The 26564-nt window shown below is 34.4% G+C and overlaps 2 protein-coding genes across 15 annotated transcripts; one reads left to right on the forward strand and one right to left on the reverse strand.

Moving 5' to 3' along the window:
• The first annotated feature begins 1975 nt into the window (after positions 1-1975).
• LOC149905479 (peptide deformylase, mitochondrial-like) lies at positions 1976-4443 on the forward strand. Its single transcript, XM_090106334.1, has 3 exons — positions 1976-2422; positions 2550-2670; positions 4234-4443. The coding sequence occupies exons 1-3, from the start codon at positions 2087-2089 to the stop codon at positions 4422-4424; spliced, it is 648 nt and encodes a 215-aa protein (XP_089962460.1). The 5' UTR covers positions 1976-2086; the 3' UTR covers positions 4425-4443.
• A 2114-nt stretch (positions 4444-6557) lies between these two features.
• On the reverse strand, positions 6558-26277 carry sw (cytoplasmic dynein 1 intermediate chain short wing). 14 transcript variants are annotated; one of them, XM_090106425.1, is made up of 17 exons: positions 25959-26277; positions 24496-24626; positions 23757-23947; positions 23025-23152; positions 21036-21068; positions 15667-15687; positions 14881-14928; positions 12606-12743; positions 12109-12265; positions 11289-11543; positions 10806-10923; positions 10004-10235; positions 9518-9678; positions 9162-9302; positions 8390-8515; positions 7535-7674; positions 6558-7060 (listed from the first exon to the last, which is right to left on the reverse strand). In XM_090106425.1, the coding sequence occupies exons 2-17, from the start codon at positions 24616-24618 to the stop codon at positions 7057-7059; spliced, it is 2016 nt and encodes a 671-aa protein (XP_089962551.1). In that variant the 5' UTR covers positions 24619-24626; positions 25959-26277; the 3' UTR covers positions 6558-7056. The 14 variants fall into 14 exon arrangements, with proteins under 14 accessions (XP_089962551.1, XP_089962549.1, XP_089962548.1 ...); XM_090106423.1 differs by having other exon boundaries at positions 12606-12764; XM_090106422.1 differs by having other exon boundaries at positions 12606-12776.
• Positions 26278-26564: the final 287 nt, after the last annotated feature.

The following is a 26564-nucleotide window of genomic DNA, read 5'->3' on the forward strand; positions in this document are numbered from 1 at the left end:
GGTGATACTGTGGTGATAGTCCGGCTAACGAAAGATAAGACTGGAAAAGGCGGCAAATTCAAAAAATCATCATATTAAGGTAACCTAATGGTAACTTAGGTTATAGTTGGAAATAAAGTTTTGATACTTTAATTTATTATTACGAGCTTTGTTTTTTTGAGAGATTAACAACCTCTACAAACTCTTCATCTATATAATATTATATATATGTAATCTGGTACAGTTATCTGATACAGATAAAAAAAAGAACAGCTAGTGAAAGTAATAAAAAACATAATAAAATACAATTAAATTTTGTTTAATCAATATAATCATATTAAATCTAAAAGCCGCGTTCAGCCGCGAATAAAGAATAAGAATCACTATCATTATCTCTGACATCATTAACTCTTCCATTTCTGCAGTTATTCCATCTTGTTTTTTTTGTACTGCTCTTCAACATGAATAACATGGTTCGGTCATAGAAGAAATCTCGTTGAGATACTGATTTTGTGTCTTTAAACATTTTGAACGGACAGATCGTTCAATTTTATATTGTTGCTTTAATAGTTTATAACTGGATTACTGGTATCATCCATGCAAAATAATAATAATAATATTAAACAAATCATATAATGTGCAATGCAATCAAGATGAAAAGTATCAAAATATCAAGTCACACTGTGTGTTTTTCCTTGAAAACTACATCTCTTTCAAATTGTTTCTTTTTAAATTTATTAATCATAGTTTAAAGTTTTCGTCATGTTTTCAACTCAGTTTTCAATTATTAGAAATCACTAAAATCCTAAGCTAAAATCGCAGAAAATAAAATCACTTTGACAAGCTTTGACACATCAACAACTCAGGTTTTAATGACAGTTAACTGTTAAGTGTTGCCAAATAAATTTTCGAAATAAAAAGCCAGTCTCATCTTTCGAACCAGACGTGACTAGTATAGATTTATTTATTGATTTAATAAATGAAACGATACCAATTTAAATTTCGCGCTGTTTATGTATGATGTGCGCATGTCTTAATGCTCTAAGGCGCATGCGCAGGTTTCAATTATTTTATAACTAGTGCCCCGGCTTCGCCCGTGGTACATATTTAGTATCCTATATCCTTCTCCTGGCTCTAAACTACCTCCCTGCCAATTTTCAGCTAAATCGGTTCAGCCGTTCTTGAGTTATAAGTGGAGTATAACTAACACGACTAACACGACTTTCTTATAAATATATAGATTTTAATAAAATAAATAATTTAACAATTTCAATGATGGACCTATACGGACCTAACGGTAAAGAATACGATTTTGATAAAATTCGCCAATTTTGATATGGATGAGGTGCTAAAGTGTAATTTTTTTATACCCAAAATTAAAAAAAAAATATTTAAAAAAAAACTAAAGGGGACCTAACGAAAAAATTATGGGACCTTATAGGACCTAACGAAGACCTATAGATTAAGGTCATTTTTGACCCAAAATTCTATGGATGGGGTGCTAAAGTGTAATTTTTTTATACCTAAAATTTAAAAAATTATTTAAAAAAAAACTAAAGGGGACCTAACGAAAAAATTGGTGGACCTTAAAGGACCTAACGGGGACCTAACGATCAAGGTCATTTTCGACCCAAAATTCCATAGATGGGGTGCTAAGTTTGCACTGGTCAGAGGATAAGTTAGATTGATTATGTATTTAACATTCTAGCGATTTAAACCATTTTTTAAATATACGTGCCTGTAATTCTTTAACATTTTCATGTACACATGTTGCATTTAAAATATAGAATAATTTATTACCGCGTTATCCCCACTCTCCATTATAAGACTGATTTATGCGTTAATAGTTGCTTGGAAGTACATAAAATAACTAAAATATCAATACACAGTTTATAACAAATTCCATGAAAAGTCAGCGAGGCCAATGACGAGGGCATATAATCTGTACAAATAATGCCAGTTGTCAAGTGTCAACACGTTTTCAATCTATCAGCTGTCGCGGGTCGTCTGTCATAATAATTATTGTTATCGTATGAAAATTTATCCGAAAATTTGAGGGTGTAGAAAACCTAGTAGGTAAATAGATAAAATCAATTGTGTTTAAAAAATGGGGATACTAAGAAAAACATTAAATTGGTATGCTAAATTATCACCCAGTCGCGGTAAAGTAAATCCTCCATATGAACACATTGTGCAGATAGGCGACCCTAGATTACGTAAAATATGCGAAGAAGTTCCTATTGAGGCTATAAAAACTAATGAAATACAAAAATTAATTATTATATTGGAACATATGCTTAATAAGTATGGAAGTGTAGGAATGTCAGCTCCTCAGGTGGGCATCAATAAAAGAATTTTCGTCATGAGACACACTGCGAAGCAAATTAAATCCGAACTACCAGAAATTGTGAAAAGCAGAAATATGTACGAAGTACCATTCACTGTGAGTAAGTACACTTAAAGAAAACAGCAATTGATCATAATTTTCTCTCATAAAAACTTTTAGGTCAATTTAACTTTTATTCTGTACAATATAAGGTTGAATTTCACATATTATGGCATTGTTTCAGGTTTTCATTAATCCAGTTGTCAAAGTACTGGACTATAATAAAGTAATACTTCCTGAAGGATGTGAAAGTATTAAATCATTTCAAGCAGATGTTGCAAGACATCAATCTGTAGAAGTAACAGGTAATTAATTTTTCTTGTTCATGTAAATTTATATTTGATTTGCAGTAAGCCAAATACCATTCAAAATCCCAACTTATAAACAAACATTACCTATTAAATACAGTTTCTAAAGCAATACGTGCATTTACTTATTGGATGAAAAATTTCTTAAGATTTTAAATTCTCCTTCTAACACCTTATTTGTACTCCAAAAATATTACAAACTTATTTGCTTAGGTATAAATCATAATTTTAGAATCTATGATACTGTGTTCTTGTAATATAAAAAACTAAAACTAAACTAAACTAAAACTATGTGATATTGAAATTTCTTTCAAAAAATCCAATAGAAAACTACAGGTAAATTAGCTTGGAGAAATTTTTGCATATGTAGTGGTGTGTATATTACTCAGATCTTAGAGCGCGTTTCCACTATATCGTTCTGGCCTATACAAAAATGTTTCGATATCCTAACATTGCTATTTAATTTTATACTTATTCCTAGCAACACTTTTGTTTTCAATAAAAACAAGTTTTTATTTTAAAGAAAATGGTTTTGACTTTATAAAAAAAAATATATCATTCAATTTTACGTCCTTGAGCAAACGACAAGGCGACTACCGTGAAAGATTAAAATATCGTGTCCATAATAATTTATTTCATAATTAATATTTGACCATAATAATTACGAAACAAAACAAATAAATAAATCGTCACTTGATAGTGGAAAGTGGAAACACGCACAAAACCAGAATAAACCAGTTTACGCTGTCCGCAGGTGCCACGTGCAGTCGTTTGGTACTGTTAGAACATAAAGCACACATTTCATTCAAAAATTATAATTATTATGTACATAGTTTAATTGATAAATTTTTTATTTGTTGATTGTTGTTATTATTGTTACATATAATATTTGATGAAGTGAAATACATGTCCCGCAGCCGGAGGCCCCAAATGAAAACTCAGATGTACTTAAAAACTACATTTAATAGCTAAAATGAGACTTTTACACCCATGTCTGCACGATGCAGACCGGAGTTAAAGAATGAATTTATACAGTTTAATAATTATAAAGACGTAAGCTTGGATGCTAACTAAGGGAAATCGCATCCACATTCTATTCCCGTGCGAACGGCGTATTCAGCAGTTTTGTATGAAGGCAGGGCCGTAACTAGTGTTTAATTTGTGTGTAAGTGTTGTAACTTTATATTGTTAATTCAAAATGGCCTCAGTGTTAAAACATGGTCGAGGCAAGCCTTTGACTTCTCAAACTAAAGAATTAAACTTTAAATGTCGTTTCTTTTTCAGGTTAGTAAATTTTTCATTTTAGTAACATTGTTAATGTAAAAGTTATATGTATGTTAAATGTGCAAATATTAAAATAAAGTCTCATCTTTTTCAGAGGAGAAACACATATAGTTTAATTTAAAATCCCTTATATATATAAAATAAAAACTAAAAATAAAATGTTGTTTTATTTTATTTGCTGACCATACACTACTACAAACGCAAAAATTTCTCCAAGCTAATTTACCTGTACAATTCTCTTTATAGGCTATATTTTTAATTCAAGTTTTTTCATAGGTTACAATGAAGTAGGAGAACAAAGCACACAACAGTACAGTGGCTGGCCGGCCAGAATAGTTCAGCATGAAATGGACCACTTGAACGGCAAACTATATACTGATGTTATGGACAGAAAGACCCTACAGTGTGTATGTTGGGAGGAAATCAACTTGAGTAAAGGAAAGGTTGCTATACCTTATAGCCCATAGAATAATAAATTATTATGTTTATGTGATGTTTTATTTATTCTATCTGTAACTACCTGTTAAGTTAATTTTAAGTTAAATTGTCTAAATAAAGGCAGTATAGATTGAATAATTTTAAAATCATATATGTATGGCGCTGTAGGTTCCATTCGTCGATTGCGCAATTTTCTGCCCATTCCTACAAGGGTATCGCTTGCTGAGACTTTACTCCTTCCTATCCTGGATTATGCTGACATTTCCTACCCTGACCTCTCCGAACAACAACTTGATTCCCTTGAGCGACTCTAAAACGTATGTATACGTTACGTATTTGGACTGCGAAAATATGAGCATGTGTCCGAATTCCGAGCCAAGCTCAAGTGGCCTCCCATCCGCATCCGCCGGAATGCTCATATCCTGCATTTATTGTACAAAATTCTATTTGATCCCAAAACCCCATTTTACCTGAAACAAAATTTTAAATTCCTGGGTGAAAATAGCCTTACTCTCCGTTCCTCTAATCTTCTCACCTTAAGTGTCCCTTCCCACAGATCCAATTTCTTCCATTCTTCCTTCACTGTGTCTGCAATGAATCTTTGGAATTCTATTCCAGAATCGATAAGGCGTGCTCAATCAATTAATGTTTTCAAAAATGCATTAAAACAATATTTCTCGCAACCAGCTTCGTAACACATTATAATTTATACCTACTTGTTATTCCTTGCCTATAATTTATATAATATATATATCATCACATGGATGTTGAGTATTTCTTATGGGTCCAAGTCTTTAATTTCGTATAATATGTATATGTGTAGGTATATATATGAATGTATATATGTATGTATATATGTATATGTATTTATGTAATAAGTTATTATATTATGTATATAAGTTATTATGTATTTATTAATATATTTATTATTTACGTAATAATTATTTATAGATTTTGTTCAATTTTAAGCAAAATGTACCCAATTGTAATTGCACCTTCACCATAAAATTATGTTATCCTTATGGTTTTGCGGGTTGTCTGGCAGAAATCGCTTACAGCGATAAGCCCGCCCTCTGTACATGTTTTAACTTTTATCGCTCTTCTGTTGTAATCCTGTATGTGTGTGCAATAAAGAATTTTTCATTCATTCATTCATTCAATAATGAAACCCGTTTTCCTTGGTCACGGCATCACGCGTGAACCGATTTTGATAATTCTTTTTTTATTATATTCCTTGAAGTATGAGAAAGGTTCTTATGGAGAGAAAAAGTAAATATGTACCTCGGGCGAAGCTGGGGCGGCCTGCGAGTAGTAAATAGATCACTGAACCACAGAAAATCTAATGTTAATCTTTAAAATACAGACTAGATAAAAATTGTGGAGGAAACAGAGGTGCTAAATAAAATACCAAATGCATAAGCAATACATTTATTCTGTTCCAAGCATAAGTACTAATACAGTATTAGATCAACTAAACTTATACCTGTTTAAAATAAATAATTTTACACATATAACATGTTTGTTAACAATAATTACATCTTTTTATAAACAATTAGTGTTCTAAACTAGGATTTTATTATCATTGAGGATTATCCAATAGAGAGTATGATAGTATTATATTGTCTATGATTCGTAAAATTTGTAAGATCTTGTGCTTTTGGTATAGACAAATATGACTCACGGCACGTAAGTTTAGCGCTCACCTCGAAGTGGAGGGGATCTATTTGAACGAAATAAAGGCGAACTTGCCGTAAAACATTGAAGGTCACCGCTAGACTTACGTGCCGCGACTTCTAACAGAATACAATTAATTGTCTATTAATTATGCATATTCAATAATTAACGATTAGATGGTGATAGTTGTTTTACATGCGTGCATTTTTTACGTAAATTTATCGACTTTTATGGTTTATTTCTTAAATGGATTGTTATAGTAGTAACGTCTATGGTCTACTTAAAAACAGTTGGTTGCATTATTAATAATAGCACATGAATATTCACTAGTTTATAGATTATTTGTGTTAACCTTTGCAGCATAATTTGAGATAGATTGGAGACAATAATTTTAACATTTAACCCATTGACCACCGTAAGGCCCGATCGGGGCGCGACACAATAGATTTTCTATTGTGTCTGTGATTCCGAGGACTGATGGATTAATTATAAGAATATCAATAGTAATATTTAATACTTGAGTAGATTTTATTTTCATCCATTACTGGGGTGACTCGTCTTGCAATGTCAACAATTCATTATTAATTATTTACTTATATAAAAATAATTTACTGTCTTTTTATTAAAAATTTAAAATTCTACGACACGATAGATATAAGATATGCTATATAGGTATAATCAACAATGAAATATCGACACATCAATCAATTCACATTGAAAATGACATACAAGCGTAGCCGAATTTTTACTTCCCAAATTATACAAAAAACTTAATCTCAAAGATTGCAAAACAGACACTTAAATCTAATTAAATAAAACTTAAAATATTCGCACCAAAAGAATATTTCAGACTTTAAAAACGAAGTAAACGTACAAGCTGCTAGAAAATGAACAAAATCCGACCGTCTCTGTTTAGTCTCATTCGTATCAATCAGTCATTCCTGTGCCCTATAGTTTCCACCCGCAGCGAATGTCCCAGCGCATCAGTTATCTGGAATTGAACATTAAAGTTAATCCATATTTACGTGGATTCTTGTTGTGTGTGTGTGTGTGTGTGTGTGTGTTATATCATGTGTTTGTATACGGGCGTGTATGCGTGTATTATAACATGTGTTTGTATACGCGCGGGTGTGTGTTGTACGTGTACGTGTGTATGTGCAGGCGCGTAACATGTGTGTGTGTGAGTTAAATAACGTGCGTGTGTACGTGCATGTGCGTGTGTTATATCATGTATTTGAACACGCGCGCATGCGTGACGCGTGTGTGTGTGTATTTGTGCGTGTCGTATGTTTGCTGTTGTAAGTATGTGCGTGTGAGTTAAATCACGTGCATGTATACGTGTATATATGCGCTATATAAATTATATCATGTGTTTGTATACGTACGGGTGCGTGCCGTATGTGTGTGTGTGTGTCACATGTTACTTGTTATATGTGTGTGTGCGTGTATGTCTGTGTGATTGCACCTGAGCGGGTTGGCGCCGAGCGAGGGCGGGCCGCTGGCGACGCTGAGCCGGTCGGTCTCCTCGTCCATCTGGTTGTTGCGCAGCTCCTGCAGCGTGTACACCAGCTTCGTCCACTCGTCGTGACGCGGCTGGTACACTTGCTGCAAGTGTAAGACACACATAATGTATGAATAGGAAGATTTTTGAAGTGAAAACTTCTTTAGCGGCGTTTGGTGTAAAATATTAAACTCGCGTCAGGACACGTGACCTGATCGAAAAAGCGTAAGACGGATGGATATCAAACATGCTCAACGTTAATAATCAAGTTTTCACTTCTGCCGGCACTCTCGGAGTGCAACCCGTCTTATTTTTAATAAAAAAAGTCACAAAACGACCAATAATCAAGATGTTATAAGTAGTACTTAATAGATCGGGTGTGTTAAAATTGGTAGGACGACAAGCTCTTAACAACTTCCATGATTACGCGAAAGGGAGGTGGGTTATTTATCCATTTCTTTTCAATATAAAGGGAGTGAGTTTAGAAGATAGGCAATTCAAGTTGCTCCCACGACTTCGTGAAGGGACAGGGGGGTGTTATTTATTTATTTTCAATAGAAAAATTGGTTGTCTGTAAAGTCGGTTTACTGATGATAGTTGAACGTGACAACGTCTTAAGGCCGATTGTGCTTCTTTGTCGTTCATTCCGCGCTCTCGCTCGCACTTCAAGCCTTACATGGAACGCCTCAGAGCGAGGTAACGCCGCATGAGTCATGTTTTTTCGTGCGTGCAGCCGACTCTATCGAATTGTAAGACGTTGTCACGTCAAAAAAGGCGTGTTCTATTAGCTAAAAGGCAAGGTAGAAGTTAAAAGCTCACCTCAGCGAGCTCGTAGACCCATATTTTTCCGGCGTCGTCCCCGGCGGTGAGCAGCGAGCCGCTCGGCGACCACGACACGCGGTTGAACGCCGCACCTTCCTCCGCGTTTATGGACGCTATCGGCACCTGCCACGTACATTCAAAGATCTTAATACTATTATAAAGGCGAAAGTTTGTAAGTATGGATGTATAGATGTTTGTTACTCTTTCACGTAAAAACTACTGAACCGATTACAATGAAATTTAGCACACATATAGAGGGTAACTTGGATTAACACATAGGATAGGTTTTATCCCGGAAATCCCATGGGAACGGGAACTATGCGGGTTTTCCTTTGAAAACGCGGGCGAAGCCGCGGGCGGAAATCTAGTTAATAATAATCTGTGTACGGTGTAGATTTAAAAATTCGTTTGTCATTGGTTTCGTTGATTAAAAGAAATTTGCTAAGTGCTTTAGCATTATGTATCCAGATTTGTCTAAAGCTAAAACGAGTTTTCTAGCTATGTATACAGCTGCGTTCAACAATCGTCAGTCCCCTGTCATCATTCCCACGTGCCCAAAGCTGCATTCAACATTCATCCGTCCCCTGGTACTATCACCGCGAGCTCACAGCTGTGTACAGCATTCATCAGTCCCCTGGCATCATTCCCACAGCTACTTTCAACAGTCTCCTGTCACCATTCCCACGTGACTACAACCACGCTCAACACTCATCAGTCCCCTGTCACTATACACGTATCTTCTTCTTCCGTCAGTCCCCTGGCCACTCACCTCAGTATCCCGGTTCAGGTTCCACAGGTCCAACCGACCGGCCGCGTCCACGGCGGCGAACAGCGCCGGGTGCACGGGCGACCAGCGCGCGTCCGACACGTAGTCGCCGCTGTCCTCGAACGAGTACAGTGCTTTCGACTCCTGCAGGGGACATACGTTTGTTTAAATAGAAGTGCTTTTTATTAGTTTATGTGTTGTTTTAGTCTACAGTAGCACATCAGACATCTCAGCTTATAACGTTGAGCAATTGTGATAAATTACTTATGATAATGATAAAAATAACAAGGATCTTGAAGCTGATATTGAAGACAATAATGACGAAGTTGATGACGTCACAAGTTACAGAAGTGCTCCACCTTGAGGCTCCACAGCTTGACGCTCCAGTCGACGGAGGCGGTGAGGTAGAGGTGCGAGAGGTCGAGCGGGCCGGCGGCCGCGTGGCACGACACCGCCGTCACCGCGCCCGCGTGCGCCTCCACGCACTCCGTCACGCCCGCGCGCTGCCCGTGGCGGCAACCTGACACAACATTTTCATGATATTTAGATGTTTAGCACGATAGATAATCCACCCCGGGACCGCAGTGCACACGGTAATTAAAAAATAAACAAAAAAAAATTGAGGACCTTATACTGATCCTTGGGGGACCCCAAATTAAATTTAAAACCGAAACAATATCAAAGTGATGCTATGATTTGTAAAATATGTCAAGCAACTGCCAAACAACAGTTTTATAAATACACGCCTTGCAATCAACATTCCTACATAATTTCATATCGACAAAAGGTAGAGTAACCATATCAAACGCTTGTCACAAAACTTTTTTCTATTTTCTACAACTTACCCGTATACACATTCCCGTCTTCGCTTCCCAGCACAAAGTTATTCACATCCCCATGCGGGAAGCCCATAGAGGTGACAGCTACCGCCTTGCTCTGGCGGTGCTGCAGCTCCAGGGTCTCCTGCGGCTGCGACAGCATGTCCAGGGACCAGGAGCACATGCGTCCGTCCGTTGATACGGAGATCAGGTTGTGTGCGTTCTGACTGCCCACCACGGAAAGGCAGTAGACTGGGTGCTGGGAAAGATTATAATAATAATAATAAAACCTTATTTATTCCACATCTCTCAAATTTACATTTCAAATGATTATTAGTATTGTTAGTATGTCGTTATTCTAGTTAGTTAATGTTAGTATGATTTACTTATTTAATGAAGTATGGATCTCGTTAGAGTAAAGGCCTCCTCTATTGGGAAAGACTAAGACATTTTAATGCTATCAGCATTAACATAATATAAGGTTCATGGAACACATTTCTTCAATTTCTCCTAAAAGTTACAAGTTAACTTGGCTGCAGCGCTAGATAGAGAAAATTCACTTACATGAGTTATGACAATCATTTTATGTATAGATGTTTTTTATAAAAGTTTAGTGCATCGAATTGGTGAAATATGATCTATAAGAATATGTACAGCCATAAAATAAGCTAAATACGAAGATGAAAAACCGTTTCCATTTTTTAACTCGACTTAGTAAGCCGAGATATACATTTGAAATCAACGTACGTGAGTCAAGTTGAGTCAATGGCCAAGTTGTATTTGTAACCATTTACATCACATACAATTTAAGTAATTTTGAAATACTTACAGTATGTGCTAGTGAAGATAGTGGCGACCTTTGTATGGGCGTCCGCTTCTGCACGCGGTTGTCCCACAGCACTATTTGACCAGAGTATGTACCCCCCAGGATCAGATTGGGGTGGAACCTAAAGAAAATTCTAAATAAGTTAATAAATAAGGGTGATTTGATAAGAAATGTATTTGCAAATGTGCAGTTCTAACAAAACGAAATATCATGTTATTCTAGGTCGTCGTTACTAGGTTACGTTGTTGAATTTTGTTGAACTGTCAAATGTTGCCTATTAAAATGGCTCTACTATAGTCAATAATTTTTTAATAGATTATTATGTTTAAATGCCTTAATCTGAAACCTGCAAAGCATCTCTAAATTCTAAAAAACTACTTAGTGACAGTTCTCCATCTGTATCGTATGGGACATATTACCATTATGTAATGCTATTCTTTTATATGTGGTTCATAATCACCATTACAATAGTTCCTTGATACGTACCTGGCGAAAGTGGCGCTCATGACGGGCGACTGGCAGTGGAAGATATCCTCCGGGGTGGACTTCTTGAACTTGGTGTTCCACACGAGGCAGACCCCGTCCGGGTCGTGCGGCGCGTCGTCACTGTTGTGGTACGCGGCCAGCAGCAGCTCCGGGTGCGCCGCCGACCAGTCCGCGCACGTGACGCAGCGCCCGCGCGACCAGCGCTCGTCGTAGAACGTGCGCACCAGGGACAGGCGCGCGTCCGACTTGTCGTCCCTGGTTAACATTAACATTTTTAACACTTTTATTGACGTGACAACGTCTTATAATTCGATAGAGCCGGCTGCACGCACAAAAAAAATATGATTCATGCGGCGTTACCTCGCTCTGAGGCGTTCCATGTAAGGCTTGAAGTGCAAGCGAGAGCGCCGAACGAGCGACAAAGAAGCACAATCGGACGTTGTCACGTTCAACTATTGTCAGTAAACCGACTTTACAGACAACCAATTTATTTTTTTAATTGAAGAAATTAGATTATTTGATAAAAAATCTTAAATAAATCAATACCGAATGTGATAGTGTACGAAAAATTATTATTAAAGTAATTCTCCTTATGAATGACATATTACTTATACGATTTTTTTAACTCAAACAATATAAAAATTATAAGTTATAAGTATATTTCGAAAAAGAAATTATTACAATAAAAATAAAACCGGCCAAGTGACAAACGGACAACACAATGTTCTTATGGGGTTACGCTTTTTTCTATTTGAGGTTCGGAACCCTAAAAACAAGTAGCTTATATTTTTCAAACAAGCAAGTGTAGTGAGCAACTAACTGCGCATTCTCGTTATCCCCCCCGCCGGTGTAGTCCGTGTAGATGTCGACGCTCTCCGCGAGCGCGCGCTCTATGACGCGGCCGGCGCGACTCACGAACTTCTGGAACTCCGCCGACAGCATTATCGTCTGCTTCTCGTCGTTGCTCAGCTCGCGGACTGGGAGGGTGAATGCAATGTTAATATTTAAGGGTAGGTTTACTAATATTCTGTTTTATAAATTTGCTTGTCAGTCTAACTAACGCATTCTTTATTTGTAAACATTTCTGTAAAAAAAAATAGAATATTTTTTGTAATTAAATCTTGGTTTAAAAAGGTACAGGAAAGTTCTTTATTTTATTTAACAAAATAATATTCCAACAGAAAGAAATACAAGTTTCTAACACTTGCTTAAACTCGAAAAGAAAACGCTGTATCCATATCGTCTATGAAAATTACTTTCATACGAAAAATATAGGCAATTAGATTAAGAGAGCTGTTATTAATACATCGCACTCACTCTTCTTCTCCTTCTCCTCCTCCTTCTTGTCCTGCGGCGCGGCGGTGACGGCCGGCTGCACCTCCTTGACGGTGGGCAGGCCGTGCGGCAGGATGCCCGGCGGCAGCTTGCCGTGGAACGCCGCGTCCTCTTCGTCACCTTGCCGCGCGCCGTCCCCGTCGAATGTAAGCACTGGACGGTGAATAAGAATGGCCCTTTGCGGCGGGCGGGCTGCGGCCTTGTGCCATGCGCTGGCTGACTTACTTTACCTCTTTGCCGGTTCTACCTCGTCTTACGTTTATTTTATTTTTTTCAATTTTAGTGGGTAGTTTGATTGTTAATGTTACGACTACCCGCATGTTTAAAATTTTAGTATTCAACCGATTGACAAGGATTAGACACCTTTCGATGCCGTCAAGAGTATGTCAGCCAGGGGTGTATGCTTCGTGAAGTTTAATAAAGTTTTCTTATAATAATTTGAACTGTTTGTTGAACGAAAGTGATTATTATCTTTATTAGGACAAACTTCACGAAACAACGTGTTATAATATGTGAATAACTGTGTCATAAAATGCATATGAAGATAGCTCTACTTTTAACTACTAGCGAAATGAAAGATTTTAATAAATCAAAACATTTTGTGCAGTTTATATTATTATTTAAAATAAATTCAATATAAAGAGAGCATACATTATTTATGGCAACTTTTACGTATCTACGAAAATTAGAAAACTTCTGCCATTATTCATTTGAATTTGCCTATAAATAATATATAGTGGAGCGGTTTACGAATAATATAAACTGCAAAGTCTACGTCTCTTCCAATTAATTATCCATTAACATTCATTAAATTGATGACAGATATAACTTTACTCTTTTCCTTCATTTAATTCTCATTTTACTACAAACATTACATCAATTTAATCTCCAAAACCATGGAATAGACGTAGACTTCAAACTGGTAAGAAATTTAGCTGTGATATGTAACTATTTGAAAGCTTGACCTAATCCAAAAGTAATTTATAACATGAGTCATTAAAGTATTTAGTGAAATCTTTATACTTCCTATTATAGTTGCTAGGATTAAGTAGCCAAAACAACACGCCAATAATTATATTTAAATCCAGTGTTTTTATCTTTGATGATTCAATTATTTTTGTTCTTTAATGATTCAAGTTATAAATAAGAAAGAATTTTGAATTTTGAAGAAGATGTCCCAAATAGATCATTCAGCATGAACCCCTGCGTTTTGTTAACACATGAAGCACTAAATTTTTACAACGTTTCGAGTGTACATTTTTTTGTATTTTTTCTTGATAAAAAAATAACAGAAAGTATTCTTTCGTACACTCTAAGCTAAGGGGCAGATTAGTAGCGTTGAATGTCGATTCATGAAAATTCTTGAAGAATTTTATATAGAAATAAATTTAAAAAACAGGACCTGAGTCGGTTCACAATTATCAACAACATCTTTTAAATTAGTTTTGATTTATCATCACCTCTCTTAGAATCATTCTGCTAGTAACTTAGATGTTTTACAACGGGTATAGTATGCAATAATAACATTTGAAAAAATATAAAAAAAATGTGGCTAATGCAAAAAGCAGGCAGATTCATTCTTGATACGTGTCAAGAGTGTATAAAATGTAGATTTCAAATTTTAATGAATATCTAGAAAAAAGTTCACACACGGGATTTAAAAAGCAAATTGTAACAGAAAGCCTTAATATTATCTTAAAATAATGAAAAAAAAAACTTCCCGAGCTCTCCACTGAGAGATATATTTAATAAATATAAATAAAATATAAAAATACCTAAACATGAGACAATGACATAAATGTCATGCATAAAAAATATATTATTTTTGTTGCATGCATATTAATCAAAACATTATACTTGTATATTAGATAAATATAATGTATAATTAAGAATTGTCACCAAATGCCAATACATACAGGTATAATCTAGGATATTCTAGTCAGTTTTTATTATAATTTTACCATAAGAATTTGTAATGAGGCAAAATCGATTTGAAAAGCCTGTAAATTAAGATTTCATTCGCGCCCACCAAGTTTTTCTTCCGAACACAGTTACTAATTCACAAAAAATAATCTCCCTAAAACTATAACCTGTATATAGAACCTGTATATATTGACACTTAAGAGTATAATGCCATGTTATGTTAGCAACTACTGATAAATAGCGTTACATATACGAAGAGGGGTAAGTCGAACATACATGCTAAGGTGACAGTGGCACAGGCTAAGGTCGTCTGTGGTTCGGATTTGAGACCTACCTGTGAACTCGTCCTCCCACTCTAAACCCGGGTTTAGATTGTACTCGTCTTGAAAAGGGAGGAAAAAATAAATCATGTCAGTATCTTTCGACCAAAAACAATATTAAATGACTACACATAGGAGCGTAATAACAATTGCTATGTAATATACAGCATGGTCTCTGACTCCATTTGATGTAACTCTGAGACTGCATATTTAAGAACAATCCATTCGGATGCATTTCAAGAAGAATTACGCGCATGAACAAAACATATAGTTATGGACTATGGTGAGTGTAGTTGATAAAAATTTGGTTGAACCAATCCTTATTGAAACGCAAAGTATAATTATAATTGTGATCACTAAATACCAATCCAGTCTGAAAGTTGAATAAAATGGGTCCGAATGCGTTAAACCTGTGCAATGTATTGTTAGTATAATTGGAAGTGTGAGTGAAATGATATGGCGATCCCCATACCACCACCATAATAGACATATAATATTCCTGTGCTATATACTGTGGCCTGTGGTTCAGAGACCACGTGGAGAACTCTGGAAGGCCACTCTGGTTGGTAATTACCACATCATTAGTCCAAATATCGACCCCTGTGGGACACCAAACTTCTCGAAACTTCCGAACTTCGATTCGAGCACTTTGGTGTACGGGAAATGTTAGTAAGAGTCTAAAAGCGTGATAGTAGTTCTATATACATATCCGATGAGATCTAGACTAGACCGGCACCATGTTATTCACCGACAGATAGAGTAATGTGTTACGGAAGCGTACAGGAGGAATAATGACTTACCGTAGTAGTCTGTCGCGTGGGCTATTGGGACAAAAATTAACAATAAAATCAGTAAATATAGCTTTAGGATTCTACAAAGTAAAATATTTTATAATTATCCTATAATCATAATCGTATTAACTAACTTCTGGTAATGTTAGACCATGCAACTCCCAACATTGATTCAACATGCCCAATCGAAACATTCAGATGAAGTTATTATTTTTCCAAAATAACTGATCACGAAATTAGATTCTCATGCAGTTTTCAAGTGATAAGAGGTGGCGACTGTATTTTTTTTTAGAATTAAAAATATATTGTTACAATTCCTCCTGATATTTTACATTTAAAATATAAACGTTAATAGTAATTATTATACAAGTTCTGCCAATTATTATGGTAAATATAACCAATTTTTTCCCCACTTACGTTTTGGAATATGTATATAAATTTTTTCTGTCTCAATGAATATCGGAGTAAGTATATATTTTTAAGAAACTTTAAATTTTACATTCTAATCACCACGTTACACAGTATTTTTTTGACCCTTCTTTTGCGACAGCCTAATTTTATTGAATGAATGTATGGATATATACATGACAAACGCAAGAGTAAAACTCCCATGAAGCTCACTATCATACTTTTCGAAAAAATTCAATCTGAATAAAAAGTACCGGTATTTTATATAATTCAATTTTAATTTTTTATTAATTTTTCTACCATTATAACACATTTTTTTGCATTGCGAGCGTCAAGGCTAGCCATAGGGCCAATTTTCGATCCATTCGGGGAAGAGCTGTGACTTCGCAATTTCGAGATAATCGCATAAATAACAAAATTTCATTTCTTTTTTTGTGACTGAACTTTTAAGAATAGGCAAATTATTTTTACTTCAAAACATAGTTATATGTATGGACTACTTCCACAAAAAAAACCGATCGCGAAAAGAGCGGGATTCGCGAGATATTAATTTCTGAAAAAGTACCGGTTCTTTAACGATTTTTTTGTATAAAATCCTAAATCACACTTTATCAATATTTTTATTTCATACTTTCATATAAAGGTAAGTAGGTACCCCAATTACTATTTCTTTTCTTTATTTATATACTTATACCACATTATACTATGAAGAGGATTACATAAATTTGTAAGTTTCCTTGTTTGTAAAATTATTAAAATAAACTTGACCTTGGATTTGGCAGGAAAAAATATGTAGCTAAGGGAGTGAAATGAAATGTGAAAATGTCTAAACTAAAAATACGTCATTTTCATTTGTTAGAATGAGTGAACTGTCTTCAATTTCAGTACAATATGATTCTTCTTCGTTGTGTTCATCTTCTTCTTCATTAAATTGAAATGGTTTCAACATTTCGATAACAGCAGAGGGCAAAGGCAATTTTTTCATACTGTTTTGGCGCATACTCAAACGTGTATTCGATATAACTGGATCGGACGATTCCAATGCCCTATGAAATAAGTCTTCCATTGTGTGTTTTCTGTCGTCTTTTCGGCTGTGATGTTCGCGGTCATATCGCCAATATTTATTTCTGGACTCTCCAGCTTGTTCGGATAAAACACCTACGGGCAGTACCGAGTTTTCTATAATTTCTTGGCCGTGAATAAGGATTTTGTGCATTGTCGTCGTCATGGGGTGCCAGTTGTAATTAGCTACATATTTTTTGGCTAAATTTCTGCAAAAAATTCCGAACTTCGTTGAGTCTACCGGTAGACCGCAGTTAATTGCCACTAAAATTACGTGTATGTCATCTACAAGCCATCTACTTATTCCTAATATGTCTGCAAATATGCCGCGACTTTCCTCATTAGCGAAAACTCTTCGAGCAGTATTTCCGTCATTAGTTGTTCCAGAGTTCGGACGTACAACATCTACTAGTATACCCAGACGATCCCGTATTTGCGCCTGAATTGTTTTTTTTCGGTCTTCAGTAATTATGCCCGCAGGTGACAACTTTGAGACTCGCCACTGTCTTACTCGGGGGTCATTTTTGTATCCCAAGTGGAGTAAGAACTCTAGAAATCTTATAAATGCATGAAGAGGGCTCAGACCATTTTTTATAGCTTCTTTATTAATTTGTGTAGAGAACGCCAAATCCAGGTCATTGAATTTAGTTGCTGTCAACCCGCAAATTGGACACCTTAGTTGAGAAAAGGTATTGTTGATGATATTGTACACCTTGCCATCTATTATACTTAATGTAAGATTACAAATAGTTTTTACTATGAAGCCTTTTGATGTGGCTGCTGCGATAGGGGACAAATTTTTTAATTGTTGTTCAACGTACTGTTTTTCTCTGAGAATAAGAGACTTTGACTCTTTTCTATATTGAATATGTAGAGGCCTGCAAGAGCGATATGATTGAGGTGTTGGATTTACCCAGAGAATTTGACTGCTGCACGTTTCCATGACCTTTAATGGTACGAAGGTTGTGGCAAATATAGTATTTTCATCATACAAAGGATCTTGGGGTGCCTTCTGCTTATATAATGATTGGCCTGTGCTGCCGTCAAAGCCCCAAGAGCCTTCAAATTTACAAGACAATTCGTCCAAATCCATTCGTTCGCAATACGCATTAATGACATCATCACAGAGACTTACAATTCTTTTAAATGTGTGTGCAAGCAGACCTTGTAGCGAAACAGAAGCTTCAACTTCATTTGCCAAGACTCCATCCTCTGGGTAACACTCCAGTTTTGCTTTTGCTACAAGTCTGTACGGTGGAAAAGCTTTAAAACCTCTTTTATTTAAATCTTGTTGTAAAAATTTATATGTTTCGACACTATATTTTCGGTCAATAAGTATACCAAGCGCTTCTTCTGGAGAGTATGGATTACTGTACTGATTTATTTTTGCCAACACTTCAGTTGATTTATTTGCAGACTCCAAACATATCTTTATCACAGCTTCTAAGTCATGGGCACTTTTTTTGCTTAGTTTTTTGTTGTCATGAGATTTAATGACTTTAGTAAATGATGAAATCAGTTTTGCTGATGGTTCATTCTGAATCAATAATTCTAGTGATTTTTGTTTTCTAAGTTGCGTTCGTTTATGAAGTTTTGCATATTCTTCATCTTTATTACAACAGGCAATTTCACGCAAGACCAAGCGATGAGGATCGGGAACTATTGGGTGTTCATCGGCTACCTCAGATGGCACGTCCAAAACCATAGGCGATACATCCAAGACGGCAGGTGGTACATTCACAACCTCAGAAGGTTTCGAAATGACATCTTGAGGAAGATCATTTATAAAAGGCTTATTCAACCAAGCGTTATTTTTTTTTCGAAATTGTGACAAAATTCTGTTGCTATCGTTATATCTTTTCTCAACTTTGTTGATAAAACGGTTTATAGCAATGTTAAAATTTTTCTCCTGTGGTTCTGAAAGGGGTGTATTTAATATAGTTGCAAAAATCGATTTTACAAAAATATTCCTTTCCGATTTGGATAAGTCAAACGGTTTTCCATAGCGACCATGGAGTTTTTTACTCTCTTGATCCAGATATATGTATATATCATATCGAGTTAGTGTATGGCAGCCTGTTTCTACATCTAGCCTGTATGAGGCCACCTCCGAAGGATAAGAGGTTCCAGCTACAGCGTTATCCATAGCCTTTACGTATACAAAACTGTATGAATGGCAGTGAAAGTATTTAATCAAATAAAATAATTGGATTAAAGAAATTAAAAAACAAAGTAAAAAAGAAAAGTCAAAAATCAACAACCAATAAATGGCTTTACAAAACGAAATAGAAGATTTAATTAGGGTTTTGACCCACAACCAACCAACTGAAACGGTTGGACCGATAAAACCAACCGATTTTTCGTTTAAAGCGGATAAAACGCTAATTCAACCAACCTTACTTTTCAAACTACCAACTTTACTTTTTTTTACTTATTTCTCCAAACCAATTAACCCAACTCATGGAAATCAGCTTACATCTTATATGTAACTAACAAAACATTTCAATAGCGCGATTCAGCGCGCAAAAGCGCCCTCTAGTCTGGATTGCGAAAACTCCACACACCCCGATAATGTCAACTAATAAGTTGAAATAAATAGTCGTAATCTTGATATCTAGTGCCTAGAGAAAGCAATTTCAATTGATGGATGAGTTGAATAAAAAAAATTTGAACTATTTATTTTTATTTATCTTATTAAATGTCATCCGACCAAACAAATAGAGAATTTATTGAAAGTCTTTTAAAGCAAAAACATTTTTATTATAACACCTTATGTCGCGATAAACGCTAAATAACATCAATAAAAAAATAATTAAGATTAATTTGTAAATGATGTAATTTTACTGCATAAAGAAATTTTGTTTAATTTTAACTCAATTTTTTTTATAACTTTTTTATTTTTTATATTTTGTTATAGACACTTCAATTTACTAACAATATGTCTCATCAAATTTTCTGTAGTATTCCGTCATCTGAGAAACGCAACTCTATATAAGTTCAATTTATATTGTGGATTTTATACAAAAAATTCGTTAAAGAACCGGTACTTTTTCAGAAATTAATATCTCGCGAATCCCGCTCTTTTCGCGATCGGTTTTTTTTGTGGAAGTAGTCCATACATATAACTATGTTTTGAAGTAAAAATAATTTGCCTATTCTTAAAAGTTCAGTCACAAAAAAAGAAATGAAATTTTGTTATTTATGCGATTATCTCGAAATTGCGAAGTCACAGCTCTTCCCCGAATGGATCGAAAATTGGCCCTATGGCTAGCCTTGACGCTCGCAATGCAAAAAAATGTGTTATAATGGTAGAAAAATTAATAAAAAATTAAAATTGAATTATATAAAATACCGGTACTTTTTATTCAGATTGAATTTTTTCGAAAAGTATGATAGTGAGCTTCATGGGAGTTTTACTCTTGCGTTTGTCATGTATATATCCATACATTCATTCAATAAAATTAGGCTGTCGCAAAAGAAGGGTCAAAAAAATACTGTGCGTTATGAGGAAAATTAGTGTGTTGATAAAATGAATAATTCTGAATACCATTTAATGGATGTACCATGTCACTGTGTAGTGTTTGAATAATTCTGAATACCATTTAATGGATGTACCATGTCACTGTGTAGTGTTATTTAGTTAAGGAATAGTGGTTGTATTTTTGCAAATCTAAACGCACTTTTTTATTTATACATAATGAATAAGTATGTATTTTAAAAAATCATTTATTTTTCTTAGTACTTCACTCAAACAAAAAATTAATTATTGAACTGTCATAGAATCTGACATACCTAATAAATAATGACCCATAATAATTTATACAAAAAAATTCTTCAAACGAAAACACAGTTCAAGCAAAAACCAACCACGATCCCATGTAATAGTGTGTTAATAAAGTGTACATTACCTTTCCGTGGCCGCCACCAGTCCTCCATGTATCCTGCAAGCGGTGATGCATTGGAAGAGCAGCCTTTTTTATGGTAGCACAAACACAAACAGCACCAGACACTCATACAGTATTTACTTTTGTTGTACTCATAGTACTGTGACGTCACTACGTCGGGTAGTTCGATTTATAAATGCAGCCATTGTTAATTTTTTGGAGACGGTATTATTAAATAATTCACCAGAAAAAAGGAATAACAAAATTAATTAATTTTTTTCTTAAAAACCAACATGAAACTTTACTTGAATAAATTTTAATGAATAGACAAGTTTTGAGGGTAGATGGATATATTTAAAGAATTTACTGTGAGAAATTTGGTTATACATATAAAGATTAGACATTCGCATTGATTTCTTTTATATTTCACAGACTAGAGTGATGTGATATGAAATAAGTATACACATAGAACATCTTTTTTTAAACTTAAAAATAAAATAACTATCTGATAGACTGTACAAAAATGATATCGTCCTAGGAAATGTGACATAAACCAAAAAACGAAACAGCTAAACACATTAAAGCTATTGCAATGAAGCTTGAACACAAATGTTGAAACTTTGTATTCAAATTTGAACCTTGACTGCATTTATATAAGGTAAATTTTCTAATATAAAAAGATAGCACGAAAGCTTTTCCAGAATTGCGTGAAAATGTGTAGTCGGAATTTATTGACGCAACAAAAAAATCAACAATGATGCGACTAAGTTTCTAAAAATGTCATTTCTAAGAATTTCTTCTAACAAATTCAGACTACTGAGGCAAGAAGTGTGAAAAGTAAATACTGCTTTGTAACTACAACGTCGCTGGTTATTCAACAAGTTTCATTTGCAAACACGAGACTATACACAAAATTATAAGCGATGTCTACGATATATGATCATTGCTTATTCTGTTATTGTATTAAATATCATTATTCACATAATTAATAGTTCCATTTATATGATAATTTACTAAATGAACAGATTGACAATATTTTGCAATTAAAAAACAAAAAGATAAAAATTAATAACTATAGTGGAACTATAAATTAATAGCTAAGCCAAATCTATACAAATAAATTTGCATTTCACTATAATGTCATCTCTTTCTATCACAAAATAATGCTTTACACTAGAGCGAGACAGACTGCTTATATGCCAACAATGATTTACAACTTATAAGCAATCCATCTCACTCTAGTAAAAGTAATTTCCATATGAGAGAAAGAGACAGATGTACACAAAATGCAAATTCTGATAGATTTAGTTTTGCACTAATTGTTCAAATATGAGTTAAATGAATGTGATTTAATTCATTCGATTAGTGACAGACACACAAGTTACATTTGCAAATGAAAACAACAAAACCATCACCCAGACATCACAGTTAAGTCAAATACATATCAGACCAATTCTCAAATTGATTGCTTTTATAGAAAATATATAATAGAATACATTTATGTAGGTATCTATATCACTCATGCATAGTATTTTTTATCTGTATAATATTATGTTAGTATGTTTTTTAAAAAGTATTAGTAAAATTTGGACAGGAATTAGTAATTTGAGAATTGGTCCCCGCCTTTGAAAATCAAAATATGTACATCATTTGACAATCAGAGGCATGTTAATGCAATCATACTTATTGTACACACATTTATAGGAATCAAAGTATTAAATTATTGCAAATAATCATTAATTGTACTCATACATATTTGCCTATTTCATAAATATTTAAGGAATATTAAATTGTATTGCAATAGTTTTAGAAATATATGTTAACTTTTTATAAACAAAACCAAGAGAAAAAAAAAAATGTTTTGCATAGAAATGCAAAATTGTATTGCCATATTCTTTTTTTTCACTTACGAAAAAAACACTAATTAAAAAAAAAATTACGATAATCAAGGATAATAAAAAAATGGAGGGAAAAAAACCTATAGGCTAGTATAAAAAATGGAAGGAAACTTACCATCACGCAGTTCAGTGACCCCCGACGTGGTCGTCTGGGTCTGCTTCGCATATGTGACATTCTCTTTTGGGGGAATGTCTGTAGACTGAACCGAGACAACCAATAGTTGCGTCGATTTCTTCACCAGTCTAGAAATTAAAAAATGAGGTGTAAATATTTTAATATGTAAGTTTTCTCTTTTTTGAACTGTTACTTGTGTCTTAGATTGTACTTAAGTACTCAAGTAAAAAGAGAACGTGTGCCAAGCACACGTGACAGAAGTGAAACTTCTTTGACAAGATTTATAAATACCGAAATCGTCATTTTACTCCATGACGTGACGGAATTGCCATATTTTTGAAGTTTCACTTCAAAAATATAAATAACTAGCGGTCCGCCCCGGCTTCGCCCGTGGTACATATTTATGTTTTCTCTACATAAGAACCATCCTGGTACTTCAAGGAATATAATAAAAAAATAATTATCGAAATCGGTCCACCCGTTCTCGAGTTATGCGCTTACCAACACATTTTGCGATTCATTTTTATATTATAGATGTGTATGTGATTTTTTAAGTTTCATTAGCGAAAAAGGCATGGGTAAAAAATGTAGTATAGTCTATTCAACTTTTTAATTGTATTCCATTTCTACTAGTATTAAAATTTAAACGTTTTTACGAAATTTAAATTGAAACTTATTCCAGAAACTGCTAACATAAAAAATGGTGCAAAAAGATAAAAAAATAAGTCATACCCATGCGGTGGCAAGCTGGCTTTATCCGTATGGGGTAGACTAGCGTCCGGGGAAGCGGTTTGCGGCGGGGTTAGTGACGTCATCGAAGATAGTGACGACAGCACATCTTTCACAGGCGCCACGCCCAGGGAAGAGAGCATCTCGTCGAGATCCCGCCGGCTGTCGAGGCTGGACGTGTTCGCTGCACGTATCTGATGATGATTTTTAAAATTGAAGGGAAATAATCATCTAAACTAATGATTTTTATTTGAGCAACTTTGGTTTTTCTTGCCGGTTCTTCTCTATACAAACTACTGTCTGAACTAGTAGTAAATTATTATTTTTCTGTATTTTCACAATTCAAAAGCGTTTCTAAACAAAACCTAGTTAAATAAATAAAAGTAGAAAACGAAAGTAACTCTGTCTGTCAGTCTTCTTAATGCATCAACCACTGAATTAACATAAGGGAAAGCATTGATGAAAAAAAATGAACACTAAAGTCACAACAATCAATTTTATAACAGAGTGGAATGTCTCCAAAATATTTTTTTTTAACGCTTGAAACTTTCACATACTACTACATATTTTTTAAATAATTATTTATTAAAAACTTACCCAACAGCTTATCAAATATCTTATCGTTCATCATCTGTATGCAATAATCGTCTTGCCTTGCAAAGTTACCAATAGCGAGTAATGCAGTACCAAGCAAATGATAGTTCGGTCTCTATTCTGATTAAAATAAATAAAAAGAATGTACCATCACTTCCTCCGCATCCCTCTGCTCCTTCTCCCTCCTGCGGCGATCCTTCTCCTCGCGGAGCGCCTGGAGCTTGGCCTTCTTGCGCTCCAGCTCAGCTTTACGGTCTGACATGCTCGACATTTTTGTATCTGCCAACGAAATTGAGAAAAATTCGGTTTACACTTTAAAATTGGTAATTTGGTATGATAGTAAGTTCAGATGATATCTTCAAAAAACAAGATTAAATATAATAAAATTTTTTATTTATACAATAAAACAGGTGACATTTTCTTTAAACTATGTTAGTAATTTATCATTTTCCAAATCGAGGGTGAAGCACATTACATCGCACCTAATGATATTATTCACGCTAACACCATCATTGATGGTCACAGACGGCAACCTATTAAGGTCCCTTGCCACAACAATAGCCAAACATCCTGCATCTATAAATTTATAAAGAATAGAAAAAATTCGATCACAAGGCGGGACTCGAACCCGCATCCTTTCGCACCATTCCGGGGCGGATACCTCACAATTTTTTTCTATTCTTTGTAAATTTATATTTATAAAGCATTTGAATGCCATAAAACAATAAATATCAATTTCATCCTGCATCTATTTCATCTGTATGTTTCAATAGCCTGGTTATATCTTCCACATCACTCACTGATACATTATCCTTGCTTTGTTCCATTCTCTTTAATTGAACCGATTCAAAAAACAGTTATTTGCATTCAAAATATCTTCAGTTAAACGAAAATAATAAACAAATCCTTGATAGAGCATCCTTGTCAATTACTTTTATCTTGATATAAACAAACACAAGCACTTCATTAATTCCAATATTACATACATCACATTTCAAAACGTAAGAGGTCATTTTCCTCTCGCCTTACTAGTGACAAAGACCTTACGCTAGAGCGGTCAGCTGATGACTGATCTGATGATAATGATGGTCAGCTGATGTCAGCTGACTAATGAAGATATCATTTGATTAGATAATAAACTTATTTTTTTATTTTAGAAACAAATTCCCTGCTTATTTTATTTTGCTCCTAGCTCCTATACTATAACGATTTCAGGATTGCTGCTACAGCTACATCATATTATATTTTATTGTCAATCCATTGGTACACATTTCATTACTGTCGATTCTGGGTCTTTTTTTGGACACCTCTTTTGCTTGATAAACCCTTAATCCAATTAGAAATGTGAATTATAGCAGAAGGTATTGTTTATTTATATAAAAAAATATTGAACTCAATAAAAAAAACATAATTCGCTGCGTATATTAGTAAACATATAAAACGTCGAATACATTTATTTCAGCAACAAAACCAGAATAATAATCAAAGAGGAACTATTGAATAACACAATACATGACATGCACTCGTATTGATTTTTAGACAATTGCATGATACCGCAACCAACATCTAACATAAATTGTAAAAATTAGTTTAATAAGAACTGTTATTTACCTGATTATTTGCTTCCTTTAAATATATAACATTCTGATGTAACAGGGATTTAAAAAAGCCGACAGAACGTGGCAAAAAACTTTCTTGTGTCACGGGAAAATGGAAATTCTTATGGAGCGGCGAAAGCCTGTTATGGGATAAGGGCGTTCACCCACTTTAAAATTAGATAAACGAAGTACAAGGGCTTGCACTGAATGTGAATATCTTAAATAATTATACTATTAATTCAAATTAATACTGATTCTTGCTAATTTATTTAGAAAAAAATTACAATCAACCAATTCAAAATTTTATTGACATCAGACATGAAGACTGAAGTCATCAAATACATGGATGTTTTCATTTACACAGATAAAAAAACTCGAGTGCGTTCTACGATCTATAAAGTAGATACATAAAAATTCCATTCACGTATCGATTTTATCTTGAGCCGCTGCGCTTGGTCCAAAAAAATAATATTGATAATTAGAAGCTAAGAAACTGACGTTCGTATTATATCATAGCATAATATTTGCCAATTGCCATTTCCAATATTATATTCATATTATGCACACTCCATAAGTTAAACAATTATATGCGTGAATAACAGAAATAAATTATGCCATG

The sequence above is a fragment of the Colias eurytheme genome, chromosome 10 (genome assembly GCF_061535395.1).
Source record: "Colias eurytheme isolate Ceu_HAF_F1 chromosome 10, ilColEury1 Martin Lab GWU primary, whole genome shotgun sequence".
Lineage (NCBI taxonomy): Eukaryota > Metazoa > Arthropoda > Insecta > Lepidoptera > Pieridae > Colias > Colias eurytheme.

Excerpts from the sequence above, each read along its gene's own strand:
- LOC149905479 (XM_090106334.1), top strand. The coding sequence starts at position 2,087 with ATGGGGATACTAAGAAAAACATTAAATTGGTATGCTAAATTATCACCC. Across the intron at positions 2,423-2,549 it reads TGTACGAAGTACCATTCACT|GTTTTCATTAATCCAGTTGT; the intron begins GTGAGTAAGTAC and ends GCATTGTTTCAG. Across the intron at positions 2,671-4,233 it reads TCAATCTGTAGAAGTAACAG|GTTACAATGAAGTAGGAGAA; the intron begins GTAATTAATTTT and ends GTTTTTTCATAG.
- sw (XM_090106422.1), bottom strand. The coding sequence starts at position 24,618 with ATGTCGAGCATGTCAGACCGTAAAGCTGAGCTGGAGCGCAAGAAGGCC. Across the intron at positions 23,153-23,756 it reads GCCAGCTTGCCACCGCATGG|ACTGGTGAAGAAATCGACGC; the intron begins GTATGACTTATT and ends TTTAATTTCTAG. Across the intron at positions 9,679-10,003 it reads AGACGGGAATGTGTATACGG|GTTGCCGCCACGGGCAGCGC; the intron begins GTAAGTTGTAGA and ends ATGTTGTGTCAG.